The sequence below is a fragment of the Solea senegalensis genome, linkage group LG14 (assembly GCF_019176455.1).
Source record: "Solea senegalensis isolate Sse05_10M linkage group LG14, IFAPA_SoseM_1, whole genome shotgun sequence".
Lineage (NCBI taxonomy): Eukaryota > Metazoa > Chordata > Actinopteri > Pleuronectiformes > Soleidae > Solea > Solea senegalensis.
In genome coordinates, this window is record NC_058034.1 from 17,388,525 (window position 1) to 17,406,682 (window position 18,158).

Consider the following 18,158-nt stretch of genomic DNA (forward strand, 5'->3'; position numbering starts at 1 on the left):
AAGAGAGTGTCTTTGTTTCTCCCAGATCTGCACAACTATCACACAGTAATCATTTTAAATATGTTCTTCAAATGAAAATGAGACTAAAGATGTAAAAATTACCATTCCCTCTGATTTCGGGAATCATATCACAATCGCAAATCGACAAAGCACAATACTTGCACAACACAACCCCTCGACACCACAACAGTATAAAGGCAGGATTTGAAAAGTAAATGAAGAATTGCTGGATGTGACACATGTGAATAAGATGGAGACAGATGCTCTTATAAAAAAAGGAGAACATTTTAAATTGGACGGGTATGGTCTACATTTATTTTACCTGACAGCTCTAGGTCCATTTCTAAAGATGTTTAAATGCCTGTGAAGATAAATCAAACACACTTTAACTAGGTCACATGTTCCTCCACTGGACCATTTCTGCTCAGGTCACTTTGAGAAATGTCACTGTGGAAAAAAATCTTGGAAGGATGTCACTGAGGAAAAAAATCTTCAGGTCCTTGAATTGGATCACATAAGGTCAGAAATCTATCCGTAGTGGTTTCCTCATCAGTCCACATATACTGCACCTCCTCCTCTGCCATTTCCATGCGAAGCATTGAAGCGATGCATTTAACTACCAATCGATTTTATCGGTTCTGCGGGGTCCTCCTAGTGTTGAGCTGAGAAGAGAAGCTTCAAAATGCATTCAAGGAACCTTGTGAATTTTATCACTTTTGCAAACACACAAGGGGTACGTTTCATCAGCACTATCATTGTTCAGCAGCACTTAAAAATATATGATAAATTTGGGGTTAATATCTGACGCTTTTTGGTTTAATGGGGTAGCTCCGTGGACTGGAATACATCATAATGTTGCACTAAATCTGCTCTGGGGCAAATTGTGTTCTAATATAACAGATAAAAAAGGCACAGCCTACTGACAAATCTATTCTCTTCTCTGGAGTTTGGTTTTCAGCTTGTTAACTGGTCTCTCAGGTTTTCCTGATAACAATTGTTTTATTTCATAAGATATAATCGCTCAAAGGGAACGACTCAGTGTCAGTACATCCCTGCAAACTGTTTGCATTAGCTCTCATTCGTCTGTCCATATTGTGTGTGACGGGGAGCGGCGATCCTCATTACTGCAGAGTGCCAGTTCCTCAGCAGGAGTATACTCCACCACAGTCACTCCTGTTTTCTTCGTGTCATACAGTCCTCTCGGCTGCAGCAATGTCAAAACCATTTCACTGTACCTCTGCAGTCTCTGTACAACCCAGTATCATTCAGTGAACTTGTACTCACTGACAATACATTAAATTATTCTAAATTATCATTAAAATTGGTCTTTATTTGCTCTTTGTAACCACACCTGTAGGTTTGCATTTTCAACATTAATTTAATGGAATACAAAAATCCCTTTAATAACTAATCAACCTGTGCACAAATAGGGAAACCCTGCATGTTGTTCCTTTCCTTTTGTTATTTCTCTTTACTGTCACTGTGTATGCAAAACAACTTCTTCATACTGATCTAATTGCACATGTTCAGAACAAATCCAAGAAAAATTTGTTGTAGGGGCTCCTGGTGGCACCGATAAAAACAAACAAACAATGAAGTATAAGAATAAAAACAAAAGAGTGTGCGTGGCCGTCACGCTGTATGAAGTTTCTGCCTCAGCAAAAATACTTTTTCACTTCATGCTGAGAAGGAGAGAGTGAGAGATGGAGAGAAAGAGAATGAAAAGACATACAGAAAATTGAAGACATGTATATACAGTATATATATATGTGTGTGTGTACATGTCATTTATAGGCATGTAGTAGGATGCTGAATCTGCTCCTGTAGTCACGTTTATCTGGATAAGACTAGCTGACACACTGAAACATGACAGCCAGTGTTCAGTACATGCATCTCTCTCTCTCTCTCTCTCTCTCTCTCTCTCTCTGTGTGTGTGTGTGTGTGTGAGGGTACAGTGTTGTGACAACAGTGTGAGCCAGAGTCCCATCAGGGTCTTAGTGCCTGGCTGTTCACCCGCTGCGTTCATGGATATTTTGAGGCACATTTTCTCACTAGTAAGCGAAGCGCTGTGAACGAAAAGATGAGGCCAAGAGGCTGGAGAGGAAATGAGATGTGCAGTCGACGGGTTCAGCTCAGTTCATCTTGGTCAGAGCAGGGTTTCCTCCCGGTCCGAGTCTGAATGAGGTTAAAGCGGGAGAGCGCACATGCAGCCACGTCTATTTAAATCCACAGGAATTAGCTGATGAGTTTTGGCACGGGAGGACCCTCCATATGGAGAGCTGGACCTCACTCCCCGCTGTCCTCAAATAAGAGTTTGTTGGGAACAAGAAAACAGTTGGATATATGTAGGGCCAGAACAGGGAAGAAGCACAATTTAAGCTGCACAAAAAACTGTCTAAATTTCTCCCTTGGGAAATAAGTTTAATTAAGACTATGGGTTGTGTAGTCACTGATGTAGAGACACAGAGGGAGCTACATTTAAGCACACTTGTACAATCCATGCATCGCGGCCTATATGCCTAACCCCAGCACTTTTATTTGAACAGCTAGAGAAGAGGTTTTCATCATAAATATCATGACTCAAAGAAATCTGCTGGCTGCCTGGTGAGAAAGCTACTACAAAGGTCAAGTGTCATATTAACAGGACTGAGTGAGCATGTTTGTATCTCTGCAGGCGGGGTGAATTATAGCTTCTCAAAGCCGAGGGCTTTATTTGTCTGGACGTGGTGTTTGTTTAGTTCAGGTTAGTGAATTTTCAGATAGTCAAGTAAGATGACGGCACACTTTAGGTTAAACCATTAACCCTGGCAAGCATAAATAAAACATAAATAAACAGAAAGACGGACCTATTTTGCTACAATAATAACCTTTTTCAACAATATAAGCATAATATCTTTATTGAACATGTTTCCTTAATCTTTGATGATACATTATGGTCATTTTGTGACGTCGTACAATACATTATTTACACGGAACACTTTTAAACGTGTTTCTTGACTGTGTCAAGCAAGTGCCATCAGAGTACATGAAAGACGTCTTGATTTTATGCATATTGCTGTCAAAGCGTAACAAAACTACCCGCGACCTGGTAAAGCACATATGGCAATTTGTTTACACTCCAGTAATGCTAATTCAGCAAAAATGCAAGTATGTGTGTATTTGCTTGTGCATTCAAGTATGTACATTACAGAAGGCTCAGGAAACAATTACTGCCATGCTGGGTGTACACCTGGACTGTTTGCTCACACTCGCAAACAAACTGTACTATTAAAAACATCTAATTACATGCATGTGAGCACACACACACACACACTCTGCTCTGCTCCCTTTTGTTGTTTGAAGATTTGCACTAATAGTTTCTTATTTTCTAGCTCCACTTAATATTTCCTCTTCTGTCATTATACTAATCTATCTTTTCTTCCTTCCTCTTTTTTCATCCTGCTACTTACGGACCCTTCCTGTATCCAATTTCCCCAACATCTCCACCATCCTTTTTGTCCTGCGTCTCACTACCTCCTCTTCCTCCTCCTCCTCGTCGTCCGCCTTTCTTCTCATGATAGAAATATCGACTTCAAGAAGAGGAAGGGGCATTATCAGGCGCCCCCAAACTCCACCAACATGCCTGCCAACATCACCCACTGGGAGTAGCCAGAGAGCTGAGGGATGGAGGGACCCTGGGGAGGGAGGGGGGAACCTGGAGGAGGGAGGGCGGAGGTGCAGGGACCATGGAGAGAGAGGGGGAAGGATCGCTGGGGAGGGACGGATCTCTTGTTCGCCGCGGCGACCTGCGCGGGCCGGAGTTGGTCCAGGTGGCAGAGCGGCAGCTGTCTCAGATTCAGCACGTTCACGGATACGTCACTCACTCGCACATCACACCTGCTCAGGTAACTACGTGTGGACTTTTGTCCTTGTGGCTGTGGCTCTTTACTAGTATGACAAACACGTATGGACCACTCACACATCACGTTGACATTGTCACTGTGTCCCCATCACACTTGTTAACCAGTCTACTTGTCACTCACGCCTGCCTCAGGATGACAATTGCATCTTGTCATTATGTCAAAGTAAAGATTCAGACTGTTTGAGGTAAAGTGTATACTTACTGTTCTGTGAAATCTTTCTGTTTTCACTTGTGTTGTATATTCGTCTTTGTACAGGCAGTACTTTATGACCAAGTGAAGTTGTTTAAAGACCAATTTATAATTGTAACAACAGTGCAGATATCCTGTTTTCAATCTTTTGATGAAATCAGAGGAATCGTGGATTTAGTGTTTGTGTACTGTAAGTCTGTTTATGTAACAGTTTTTGCACAAGACTACACTTTAGGGGTCACATTATTATGTAAACATGAGAAGTGCTTCAAGTTTGGTGTGTTGTGTGTTCAGAGGCGGTCTTCTTCATTCTTCTTCAAACCAGTCTGACCATTCTTTCCTCTGGCTTCTGTTAACAAGAAAGGAATCTTTACCCAGATAACTGCGGCTCACTGGATAATTTTTCTTTCTATGTCATCTCTAGACATGGTTTTGCGTGAACATCCTGGTAGATTAGCATTATACGACCAGCCTATCTGACACCAACAACCATGCATACATTTAGAGTCACTCAAATCAACTATCTTTCCCATTCTGATGCTCATTTTGAGCTTCTGTTAGTCATCATCAGGCCGCGTCTGAATGCCTTAATGTACTGAATTGCTGCCATAGAAAACCTTATTTGCTGTTGTATCGCACACAAGATGAAGGAACGTGGTCAGGGTTGAGGGATTGATTGTGATACCAGAGACCAGGGTGTTAATTGTGTGTAAGAACAACAAGCACTTTGGTTGAGATTGGGAAAGGATTGTGTTTTCACTTAATTATTAATAAAGCAAACAAACGCTTCTGATGTTTCAAGTCACTGTTAAATGTGACTCAATTTGACCAAAGTCAAAGAAATTAAGCTTGATGAAACTTTGCCAGGCCACACGGTGGTGTAGTGGTTAGCACTCTCGCCTTGCAGCGAGAAGACCCGGGTTCGAGCCCCGGTTGGAACAAGGGCCTTTCTGCATGGAGTTTGCATGTTCTCCCCATGTGTGCGTGGATTCTCTCCGGGTACTCCGGCTTCCTCCCACAGTCCAAAAACATGCAATGTGGGGAACAGGTAAATTGGACACTCTAAATTGACCATAGGTGTGAGTGTGAGAGTGAAAGGTTGTTTGTCTCTAGTTGTGTGTGGCCCTGCGATGGACTGGCGAACTGTCCAGGGTGTACCCCGCCTATCGCCCGATGAAGCTGAAAACACAATCATTCTGTATGTTGGCTAAAAAAATGTATCCTGGCTTTCATTACACTTCTGTCAAAATACAATATATTTACTTCTCTTTGAATTGAAGAACTTCACTTTTCTTCAGGAAAATCTTTCTGCAGTCAAGCGTAGAATTATCAGCTTTTTTTTAATAGCTTCTGAAAAAAATGTCACAGAGACACATATCCCAGTCACCACCAGCCGTGATATGCTTAAAAGTCTAAAGTCTAATACTATTAGCTTCTATTTTGGCTGCTGGTGAAAACACAAAACATCAGTCAAGGTGTAACCGAAGCCTCTTTTTTTTTAAGTTTAAGTTCAGACAGAAGTGCTTGTACCGAGAAGTCAAGGATACTGGCCTACATTTGCTTTCATGCACAGAGACTTTTCTGTACCTGGAGAATACTTTTGCAGAACTGCATGAAGCGATTCAGCTGAATGCTCGTCCCATTTTTTTTAGTAATGAGGCCCAATATTATCTCTGCCCTGCACTGAGTCTGTATCGGTCTGGCTGGCTCTCATTCTTTTGCCTCCTCATCTCTCTTGCACATGCTTATAATTGCTCTGCATAGTTTGGCGAACGTTTTATTTTTGGTTGATCGGGCCGTATCTGTCTGCAGATTAAAGCTCACATCACTCACACGCAGACACACACCTCATTATTTTTTGTGTGTGTTGTCTTGGGTCGCATGGGCGGCACTGTGGTTAGCACTGCTGCCTTAAACCAAACTCGCGACTCCTCCAAACGAGGTTCTCCGGTTTCCTCCCACTGTCCTAAAACATGCAGAGGTTTAATGTCTGTAGGTGAGTGTAAAAGTGAATGGTGGGGATTGGCTCCAGTGACCCCTCAATGTCAATGATGTTATCTTATGTTGACTTCTTTCCCTCCTTTGTAGATTTTACCTGTGTCTGTGTCAATATCATTTAGTGTCTTGTTTTCTTCATTTAGGACTTGTGCATATATGTGTGTACAGTGACTCTGAATTGTGCAGCTCCACCTAGTGGCTGTATACTACTTTCTTTTCCCCTTTAAATGTTTCACTGGTCACTTGGGTACGAGTAGGTGTCCCCGATGTCAAAAGATGTTTTCATCCACTCATTGTTGGGGAGGTGAATGAGGAGTCTCTTTTTCTTTCTGTTAATATACATTAACAGCGTACAGTAGATGTGCATTTCCTGTTGATACGCATCTTAAGAATAATACGCTCTAGTCTGTTTGGATGTCATCTGCACTTAAACCTATTAACTTGTGACCAGTATGGTTTAGGGCTGAAACATTCACTCAATTATCGCTTTGAGTGTTTTGTGTTTTGACATTAAGAACATCATCCTTTCCAGGTTTTAAAAACGCTGATTGGCATTTTCTGACATATTCTGGGCCAAATGATTAATCGAGAAAACAATCAACAGATTAATCGATTATGAAATGATTATGGCACGGTCATCATCATTGCACTCTATAAACTGGTTCCTTTCAGTCCCTAATTGACGTCTGTATTTTAAACCATGTGATAAAGACCTGCTGTGTTTGTGTGTGTGTGTAGCTGTTGGTATATTTAAGTATTGTGGTGTTCTTTTGAGAACTCCTCCTTATGTGTTCCGCCCTGAACGATCGTGTCCACGTGAAGGATCTGGCTCGTGTCCGTATATGACAGATGGACCTGCCATCTTGTTCTCCCCATGTACCATGTTCCTCTTCCTTACACGCTCCTCCTCTGCCACCTCTCTTTTTCTTCTCCTCTTTCTTAAATGCACCCTCATTCATACACATTTCTTTCTCCGTGGAGTTTATCTTAAGTGCACAGTAGTGTTTCTTCATCGTCCTATGAATAATCCATGCTCACAAAACAATAAATTACTTTGTATGTTGTGAGAGGACATTTTCTCTCCTTCTTTATCTGTAACTCATGATCCGTTATTGGTTATAGTGCATCATGAATTAATTATCGGCGATGAACTGTCAAAAAACAACTGTTTAACAAAAAGAAAAAAAAAATCCAAATCCACATATAATGAATGAGTGTACCACTGCGTGTGTGTGTGTTGCACCACCTTGAGCTGTTTCTGTACATCGTAGGTAGAATCTCCCGAGCTTCCCTTTGATGATGAGGCGTGGCCTCACGCAGAGGGAGAGAGGCTGCACGACGTTCCTGCCCCGCCTTTCTCCTCCCTCTATTCTGAAAGCCATGCCTACTACCAGGTAAACCTGGCCCTGGGCCTGTCGCATGCGTCACTCGTTGTTGCTCGTTTGTTGTTATGTCACATTTGGTTGTTCTATATATATATTTCCTTTTTTGCCACAATGCTGAACAGCATTTTATTATAACACTGTTAAAAATAAAGAGAGACTTTCCTCTCTGCCAGTGAAACTGAATTTCTGGAAGTCCCAATGACAGATGGTGGAATAAAGACTTATGGAAAAATAACTTTGAACAAGTTTAGAGAAAGGAGTCACAACTGGCAGAGAGGAGGGGAGAAGAGAAACAATTTGAATGAGTGCTTCATTTTAGTAAATTAAACCAGTTTCATTATTCATAGCATGTTAAAGTACTGCACGTTGCATGAATTCTGCAGCATGGTTTGCTGGACCAAGCATGCTAATAATATATGATTAATAATATATATGCTTGATGTGAAAGTTTGTGTCTTTTTCCACTGCACTGTATATAGTCTGATGTGGATGTGATGTGGGGGAATTGCAGATTGTGGATTCTTGTGTAATTGCAGCATCACTAAGGATTGATTTCAATGGCTGGCTCGTGATGTATGTCGGTTGTTTTGCTGCGTGTTTATTAGTGTACACAGAGTCAAAGCAAGTGAGAGCTGGAACAGTCTGCAGTTTAGTCCACTTATTGTGCATGTAGTTACAGTTGGTCGACTGCAGGAGGCAGCAGAGGCCTTTAGCTGATAGTGTGCAGTGCCTCCCTGAACTGAATCTGAATTAAGATGACTGTGAAGATAATAATAGGGCATAGTATGATCACTAATGTCAAAGCTACAAACTGCAGGAGTGCAACTGACTTATGAAGTTTAACAAAAAAAAAAAAAAAGGTCACTGAATTTAATCTAAAGCAGAGATTGGATGCAGAGAAACAGTAAAAGGCCATTTGCTTTGTGTCTGTTAAGACACACATAGTCCAGTCAGAGATGTTAGAGGCTCTTAGTCATTAAGCTAATGTAGATAATTAGGAAGGAAGGAAAAACAGGGAGGGTTGTGGAAGGGCAAGAGATGGGATAAAGGCAGAATTACAGGCAGACAGACACAGAGACAGGGGGCAGATTTGTTCCTGGTTGTTAATCACCCTGTCAGCCAGCCAAATCACTCCTCCCAGATGAATCTCTTTCCCCTCCTGGTAATGCTCTATTAGAAATGAAGAGTCGACGTGGGGCAGCACAACCACATAAGCTGAAATTTTTCGAAAGCTTTGTCGGCGAGGGGAAAACAGTGCAATCAAATGATAATTCCTCACAACAACAACAACAAAACCTGTCACATTTCAGAAAGGAGTGTAATGCCATCATTAAAAACACTTTCACAAGTGGAAGTACTTGTCAATATGTTGTAGAAAATAAAACATTTTAGTGTTGGTAACCTTAGAATAAGACTTTTATTTGTTTTGTAGACAAGGCTATTTCTTTAGGGAGGCCACCATCTGTAAACTACAGGTTCCTACAGCCGCCAGCTTGTGCATTTTGAAGCAAAGCTCACTAGACAACTGAAGACGAATGCATAAACCAATGAAGAAGGAGGTGGAGATAAAAGAGAGTTGTTTACATCCTTTCTGGCAGACCGTAGTTCTTTTATGTTCTTGCCTGAGAGAGAAGGATGAGTGGAGTCCTCCTCTTGTTTGTTGCATTCTGCAGTCTCGCCGTCAGGTACACACTGGACCCTAAAATAAAGTGCAGCCTGTGCTGCATAACTAAGAATAAACACAATCCAAACAAAGGGAGCTGTCTTGGCCTACTACGATTCTCATCTTGCTTGACCAGGTGCTTTGCCTGTTCTGAAGTGCTTTATGCCCGAAGAGCTGAATTTGACAGCTCAGCCCTTCAAAATAGCCCTTACCAGAATCCAAATGAGATCTAATGGAGGGACTGGGTCAAGGCCAAAATGGTTCAGAAACCACTAGAGAACTCCTCGGTATAGATGTTCAGTTTACAGAAAGCTGATGTTACAATGTTATTGACATTCGGGTTGAAATGAAAGGTTTAGCCAATGCAGTGTGACGGGACAGTGACAGGACAAATCTTTCAGTGCTGCTGGCCACAAGAAAAGTGCTTATTTATTAATTCTACAGAATACAAGAAGCTCTTATTTACAGTTATGCAGTACTCCCCTTATCCATGTGATAAGGAGAGTAGTCACTTAACAAGACATTTTGAAAATCTTAAAGCAAATAAAAGATACCAGATCTTAGTGAGTTTCACAACATCTGTTTGTTAAAATTATTTATAGGATATTTTATCGGATATCAGCAAACACGGCAAGATTTGCCGATATCTGATTAAGCTGCTACCTCCTTGATTTATATGCTACTTCTATGAGAATCGGTATCAGTCAGATAAAAAATGCCTATCCAAAAAGCCTATATATATCGCATGCTTCACCATGCACAGCTGAGTCATGTCTGTGCTGTTTATTTCTTCTTTTTGTGAGAACAATATTTGTTAATCCACAGTTGGGGAATTATGTCTTTGAAATGACTCGGCACAAATGTGTCATCAACAGCTTCGTACATTAGTTCATTGGTAGTGCATCATGCATCCCTAATATTTAGTCGATATTAAAATAACTAATAACTGGACTTGTTGTAGATTATTCTTAACTTTTCCAACAATGATTTAAACTCATTTTTAATGATGTAATTTAGGTGTCATGATGATGTTATGATGCTGTCCTCCAGGACACAAATGAGACAAGAAGTCAGTGACTCCAGCTAAACATTAGTGAGAAATGTTAAGCACTAGAGCTGCAACTGTCGATTATTTTCTCCATTAATCAAGTCATTGTTTGGTGCATAATGTTGACCAGTGTTTTTTAAAACCTGGAAAACATGAGCTTCTCAAATGTCTTGTGTGGTCCACCTACCAAAATGATTTGGTTTAAATAATTTGTTTGTTATATGGAGTAAAGACACCAGAAAATATTCACATTTAAGAAGCAAAAACAATCAGGGATCTTGTTTCAATAATGAAAAAAATCCTCAAACCGATTAATGAATGAATCGAGTAATTGTTTCAGCTCTATTTAAAACATGTAGTAGATATTATTGTTCTTCTTCTTTTGGCTTTACCCTTGTAGGGGTTGCCAAAGTGGATATTGTTCTTGTTTTAGCAATAAATATAAAAACTCTAGACACTAGAAACAAATACTAGACTCTTGCAAGAACGGGTAAGTACCGAACAGTACCGGCCCATTTAAAGCACTGTTTACATGTCACTAAAATTAGCAGTCATGACACCTCAGGTGTATAATGCTAAACCCAGCATGCCTTCATTATTGTTGGGTTACTGTGTCTACTACACATCTACAGTCGGCTTCGCTGAGACCCAGAATAGGTTTTGGGCCATTGTGTGGAGGCCCCCACTGCCATGACAGGAGCAAGTTACAAAAGTGAACACAGCATTTGTATGCAAGGCAAACTATGTCTAGCTTGGCCTACCTATAGAGAAGGGAAGGGCAAAGTTGGCTCTCTCAGCAGTCATACATTAATCATGCATGATGTGTGCTTTTATTTAATTGGTCCTAAAATATTAATAGAGTTGGCATTCACTGGCTGACATTTGACTGGAGAGAGAGAGAGAGAGGGGAAAAGTGAAAGAGAGAGAGGGAGTCACATGGAGGGTTGAGACCTGGCCAGTGTGTCACTGGATTGTTGCTGTGTCAGCTGACATGTCTGTGGGTTGTACTTGCTGTTGTAGCCAGTGACTGGCAGATGCTAATGATACGGTTCCAGTTGTGAATTATTCTAGCTGCTATGATGATAGCTTGTTGCTTTGTGTTCAAACTGCGAGTCCCATAATTGACGTGTTGTACTGTGACTGATTGTGGGTGCTGCAAGAAGCTCACGGTGTATCAGTGTTAGTCTTCTGCAGCCACTAATTTTCACCCTAGCTCTCTTTAGGGGCCGTGTATGCTTTATTTCACAGCTTATTGTTGGAGTGTAGCGTTGCATGTCGGCACTTCATTTAAAGGGCCTGTGTACAGCATTTAGAATGAATATTTTGGCAGAAATGGAATGTGTGATTCAAAATGTTGCTTTCATGATAATGTCAATATCTGTAGCCTTTGTGTAGAAGCGTTTCAGCAAAACAGATTAATTAGTTTGAATCTTTCCATGTAGCAGTAGTCAGAGAAGCCTCAAGCAAAATATTGTGATTCAAGCATAGGGAGGCACTGGTGTGAAAATCCGCCATCACTGCTACCCACTCTATTTCACTGTCACATATAATCTAGGTTGCTTTATATTATGTTAGTAAAAAAAAAAAAGCATAGGGAACCTCAGATCTGTTCAGATCTTTGGAAACAACACAGCCACTATCAGGTGTATTTCAGGACACGGGAAGCTGTTGCCATAGATACAGTTCCCAAGGAAACACAGGCAGAAGCTGTGGAGGGGTTCTGCTTCACCTGTGGCTAATCCTCCGGGAGGTTACAATAGCTATCTCACCTCAGGTGGTTGTGGATCTGTTGGAAAGGATTAAGTGGTAGTGAGTTAGTGTCAGACATCATATAGCTGATGGAACCTTCAGCTGTATGGACTCTTGCTTTTAATCCACACACAGATAAACTAGTTCATTCAAACAAGCCTCTTAACCTGTTTGACATGATTCCTCATCTCTTTTCTTTCCCTTTATCCCAGTCAGTGCCCAGCAACAGCTTGTTGTTTTCCATTTGAGAGTCATGCTACGTGTGTGTGTGTGTGTGTCTGCATCCATCTGTTTGTGAGTTGTGTGTCTGTGAGTATGTGCGTTCGTATGTGTGTGTGGGAGAGCTGGGTGCTGCAGTGTCTGGAAGCTGCCTCAGGAAACAATCTCTTTCCCCCCCACACACACACACACACTCTCAACTAATGAACGAATGCATGTAATTTAACACTTAAAAGTATACCAGTTGATGTCGCGTGAATTGTTACTTTGTGGAACTCTTGTCCAGTTTTAATCTTAGTCTCACACGATCCCAACCAAATCTTAGCTCTAGACTTAACCAGTTCCTCAGAGGTGGAACCAGTAGACCTCATGCCGGACCTGACAAGGTCAACATTTATGCCAGAAAAGGTAACAAATAAAATTACACACTTACACATATTTTTAATGCTGTCCAGTGAGGACATTCAGACACATAATGCTTTATCTAGCCCTTTACCATAACCTAAAACATCACAACTAAATGCCTAAACATAATCCTTAATCTAACCCTGGCAACCCAACCCTAAAACCAGGTCTTAACACCAGCCAAAAGGTCCTCACATCTTACAGATTATACAGTTTTTTGCTCTTCACAAAGATATACATACAAATACACACACACTCACACACTACAGTACATTTGTGTGTGTGGAGTAGGAATGACGTTCTGCTATATTACTGGCTTCTTGGAATTTAGGGGTGTGGCTAATATTTGACAGAGAGTGTGTGTGTGTGTGTGAGAGAGAGAGAGGTGTAGGGTTACAGCTCCAATAAAAGGGAGAGATAGAGAGAGAGAAAGAAAGAGACAGAGGGTGGGTGGAGGTAGGTTGAGAAAAAAAAAGAGAGAGTGAATAATGCACTAAGTGAGAGAGACAAAAAATGAGAGTTAGACTTGGAGCGCCATCACAGATGTAGGTGGGAGGGGAGGAGAACGAGAAGAGTTGCTCAGTGATCCTTCCAACCATCCACCTACCTCAGATGCTCTCTCCCTCGCCTGCATCCGTTCACCTCCCTCCTTTCATCCGTCCAGCCGTCCATCCCTCCTGCCCGTCTTCCTTCCATATTTAATGGGAGCGCGCGCAGTGACAGAGAGGAGATTGACTGGTCATCTCCGAGGAATCAGAGTGAAGGAGGGAGGGAGGGAGAGAGAGAAGAAGGAAGAGGTGGGGTGGAGAAAGAAAGGGAGAAGGAGTGAACTCCTTTAATAATCAATCCTCATATCCTGTGGTTGCCTGGCCCACGCTCCCTCTCACTCTGTCTCCACTCTGAAAAAGGAGTTGATAGGGAGGAGGAGTTTTTGGACTTCCACAGATGGGGGTGTTGAACAAGTCTCCCGGCTAGAGAGGAGATGGAATGATGGACAAATGGATGGACAACAAGGACAACCGAGCAGATGGACTGACGGGTGGACAGATGTACAAGGACCCTGAAAGACAGACTACTGTTCTAACTTGTAGGCGACTCTGTCTACCTGTGCTGGACTTTTTATCTCCTCCTCCAGCTCCTCCTCCTCCTCATCTCTTGATCTGACAGCTGCTATCCTGTTCCTGAAGAAGCAAAAAAAATAAGTGAAAGGCAAATATTATTAAGAGAAAAATGATGAGAGAGGATGGAAATATCAACAAAAGCAACATAATCATCAGAAGACGCCAGTGACGGAGAAGAGGCAAGAGTTGGACTGTATTTCTGAAAGTAACACCAAAGGAAAGAAAGAGGGAGCAGAGTGACGGGAGAGAAACTGGAGATGAAGCAGCAGTGGAGAAGCACTACAACATGAGATCTATCTTGTCCGTCTAAGGGAAGCGCTGACGGCGGAGACGATGAACTACATTTTTGGCAACAACACTTTGTACCCGCGCAGTGCGAGGGTGGGCGGCGGATCTGGGGGTCAAGGGACCGGGCTGGGAGTCAAGCAGAAGTTAGGGCCAAAGCGGGGCTCCTCAGAGGAGCTGCCACCTCCCCACACCTCCTCCCCCTCCACCTCCTCTCCTGCCTCCTCCTCCCCCTCCACGTCCTCCTCTCGCTGGCAGCAGCTCCTCACGTTCTTCTCTCGAAGGAGTGCCTTCACCGACTGTATCAATGCTAGCCAGGTAACACACATGTCATTCTGTGTGTGTGTGTGTGTGTATGCGTGTGTGTGTGTGTGCGCGCACACACGCTTTATGCTTGGGGGTGGTAGGGGATCAGGGTGGGAAGCATGTAACTTAACCTGTGTTTTTGTTTGGTGTGTGACTGTGTGTGTACATAGTAGGGGGCTGATCATTACATTAGCAAAGATTATCTAGTTTCAGGTTCTAGGCCAGGGCAGAACGGCAGTCGAGGGCAGCAGGGAAGGTTTTTCAATTTAAGTTGAAGCAGCTCTCGGGTTGTGTCAGACATTTTTGGTTATGTTGTCATGGAAATAAGCTCAGGCAAAGTGTACAAGACTCAGAGAGCTGGTGTGTTGCCATGGTAATGCCGTCATTTAGCTGAGCAGTCCAGTGCCTGTACTGTATGAGGTCAAAATCTTACCACAGAAAAAGGAAGGTGTGTACTAATCTGACGTGAGAGGAGCCACTGCCACGTCACAAGTTCATGTGATGTGGATTTATATATGTGGAGCGCCTTTGAATGAAATGCAAAAGACGGGTTGTTTCACTGACTCCAGCTGGGTTTATAGTTTGTGCTAAAAGGTTAGCACAGGTAGCAGCTGTAGTTACCCCCATGAGTGACATGTGACTTCTCTGAGATGAATTAGACCTATGAGGATAAAGTGTTGACGGTGATTCCTCATAAATAACATGGGAACTCTCACTGGTTTAATTTAGGTTGCTACGTCATGTCACAAATGCATCAACATGTTAAGTTGTTTTAGGAAAAAAACACATTTTTACTTAAGATAAACAATTGTGAACAGTTACATTAAGCAGTGATAGCACAGGGCTTAATGCCATGGCTTAAATATCATCCTGAACTAGGGGTGGGCGATATGGGCAACAAATAATTACTTGATATGTTTTGGGATTATGACAATAACGATAATTTAACAAAAAAAAAAGGACTTTAAAATGTGATTTTAATTGTTTAAGTCATCAATTGTTGCTTACAGATTATATCAATGGACATTAGCTTTCAAGTTAAAGACTTATAACTGACAGTGTAGAAACACTGAACTCTGGGTAAATGGGCAGATGCTCTACTATAAGGTAAATTGTACAAAGTACAAGCAAGACAAAGTCATAAAACAATCTCAAAGACTTGATTGCGGGGGCCGGTGTCTCCATGTTTTCTCCCTATTATCATAACCACTGTCAATGTATTCAGGGAATGTTTGTGTTTCATCGTTTTATGCAAAGTAATTTAAATACTCGATAATGACAATTTATATATCTTTAAAACAACAATCGTGATATTCTCTTAGATGACATGTCTTGCCCACCTCTATCGTGATCTGTAACTTAAAACCTTTGGTATAAAGATGAAGTAAAAAAAAACTCTTTTTGCACCAGGGGTCCCAGCTCTCGGGTCGTGGACGAGTACCTCGCCGTTGGCTGAACTATTTTATTTGATTACTTACGACAAGGGAGTTATATTCATTTAAAATCTGATGCACCTTTTCCTTCACACACGTCGAACCACACTAAGACCAGACCACACTGTGTGCTGAATTAATAGTGAGTAAAGTTTTGTGTGCTTAGGTTTAATCTGGCTTTTACTATGCTGTGTATATTTTAGCATGACACTAGTAGTAAATTACTACTAATTTATTAGTTTGTAGCGCCCCCTCCCTATGCCCGTCAGTAGTCAATCATGGTTAGGTGAAGGGATGACACTGTGACTAGTAGGGCTGTAAAGTCCCGGTCGACTGGTCGATTAGTCAATCAATAAAGTCAACTTTTTGCCGTGTTAATTTCATACAGTCTATGGTTAATTTGATTTCATCTGGAGGAATGTACCAAGTGCTAATGGGGGTGTTTTCAGAGCACCCCTGTTCCACAGATCACAGCGTGTCTTCAGAGAACACCCCCCTTGTTTTCAGTATTTTGAAAACCCACAGGAGACAGAAAGACTACAGAACGTCTAGTGGTTTTATTTAATGTTGAGCTACAGTCAGTCGTCCTCTAACATCCATGTCAAAGACATTGGCAGTGCGGCAGCATTTTACAAAAATAGATGGCGATAAAAAAAAGTCAAATGCAAAGTTTGCCAGCAACAGTTTTAATATCATAGCTCGACTACAAACATATCATATAAAAACGGTAAGCTAACTTGTCTTCGTTATGTTGCTCCGTCCGTTTTGAGTAAATGATCATATCAGAATCGGCGTATCTCAATGTTTTAGTCTAATAATCATTGATTCGTTTTATAACTGCAGGCGCACTCGCCCGCAACAACGGCAGCGATCTATTTGTGTCTCAGCTCCTATATTCAGTCTCGCTCTGTGCGAGGACATGAGACAAATCATCTATATATGGGGGTGGAGTGGCTCAGTGGTTAAGACCGGTACCCTATGTGCGAAAAAACATCATGGTCGCAATGGTCGCAAGTTCGATTCCACCCCTCGCTGATTGTACTCAATTCCATTGTAAATCGCTTTGGATAAAAGCGTCTGCTAAATGACATGTAATGTAATATATTTCTCAACAGTTGATATCAACGTAGTATAGTATATTTTTCGGAAATATACTCGACTAGTGGATTTTGAGACGAAATGTCAGGGCTTCAGTCGACCATGAATTTCTTTGGTTGATTACAGCCCTAGTGACTAGTCATAGTAGTATGTAAATGAGAATGTGGTGGTCTGTGTGCTTAAGTGAAATCATATTAACGACTCCTATTCATTTGGGCTGGGAGCTCATCGAAAATAAGTTGCAGAACTCTACTAGCAGTTTGATTAAATTGGCTTAGTAATTTCCAAAGCAACCCACTAAGGAGCCAGGATGGCTCATGCTACTCACTTCATGAGGGTCTGAACATGGTTTCCCTCTGATGTTGACAGATGACGCAGCCACTGTCTGCGGCAAACAACTTAAAATTGTCCCAAGTGTCACGCAAGACTCGTCTCTTTAGCTTTTTCTGAAGTAACATTTCAGAAACAATGTCGTTGCCACAATAATTGCATTATGCAAATTTCAATAATCCATCAAAGTCCCCTCTGTCTACGCAGATTCTTAAATCCAAAGCACCTCTTCCTTTCAGAAACCAAGGGCTTAGTGTTGTATTTATTATATTCCTTTCATGTGTGTTTTCTCATTCACTTTAGCAAATGTGCTCAAAACTGCACATCACCTGGCCCTAGAAGAATATTTGAGGTCTTGCTTATCAATATTTAATGTGCTGCTCTTTTCTCCGTGAGGAAAAATGGGCCTGAACTCATCAGCCATTAGGAAAGTGCTGCGAAGCAGATGTGGCCATTATGAAATCCCAGCACAACTCTACCTGCTGATATATGGATTAATCCTTAAAGTGTATTCTCCCATCAGTGAAAGCTTCAGTGCAAGTTATGCTCGAGTCCTGGGCTAACAAAATTGCAAGAATAATTTGGTGACAGGCTGTTGTGATGGAAATAACGAAGGAACACTTACGTATTCTGTAGATTTGGTTTCAGCAGACCTGTTGTATGTGTTATGGAGAGTTTTTTCTTCTCCCTTCTCTTGGGGTCGCCACAGCGGGTGATCTATTTGATTTGGCAGAAATTGTTGACCCCTTCCATTTATCTGGGCTTGGGACCAACACAAGGATTACACTGGATGTGGCTGAGCAATGGGAATTGGGTACCCTCCTCAGGGGTACCCCAGAACCTTGACCTGTTGGGGACATAATCATGGGTTCTTTAGTGTGAAGGAATGATGATGCATGTTCCAAATGATTACACACTTTTTGGACAGCGGATGACAAATGGGAGTAATGTCTCTATTGGATTCAAACCTGCATTATTGATTAGAACGGATGGGGCGCCACTGACATCGCTCAGGCTCGCAGCACTT

The 18,158-nt window shown here is 41.8% G+C and overlaps 1 protein-coding gene across 5 annotated transcripts in view; it reads left to right on the forward strand.

The window, feature by feature from the left end:
• Positions 1-18,158, forward strand: part of LOC122780544 (discs large homolog 1-like protein) — a 95,271-nt gene that overhangs the window by 18,961 nt on the left and 58,152 nt on the right. For 3 of the 5 annotated variants that reach the window (XM_044043568.1, XM_044043572.1, XM_044043571.1), the window contains 2 exons: positions 3,561-3,884; positions 7,361-7,483. The exons of 1 other annotated variant lie outside the window; for it this stretch is intronic. In XM_044043568.1, the coding sequence (XP_043899503.1) occupies positions 3,561-3,884; positions 7,361-7,483 (447 nt within the window). Of the gene's footprint in view, positions 1-3,560; positions 3,885-7,360; positions 7,484-13,020; positions 14,283-18,158 lie in introns of those variants that run through there. One more of the 5 variants, XM_044043573.1, reaches the window with a different exon arrangement.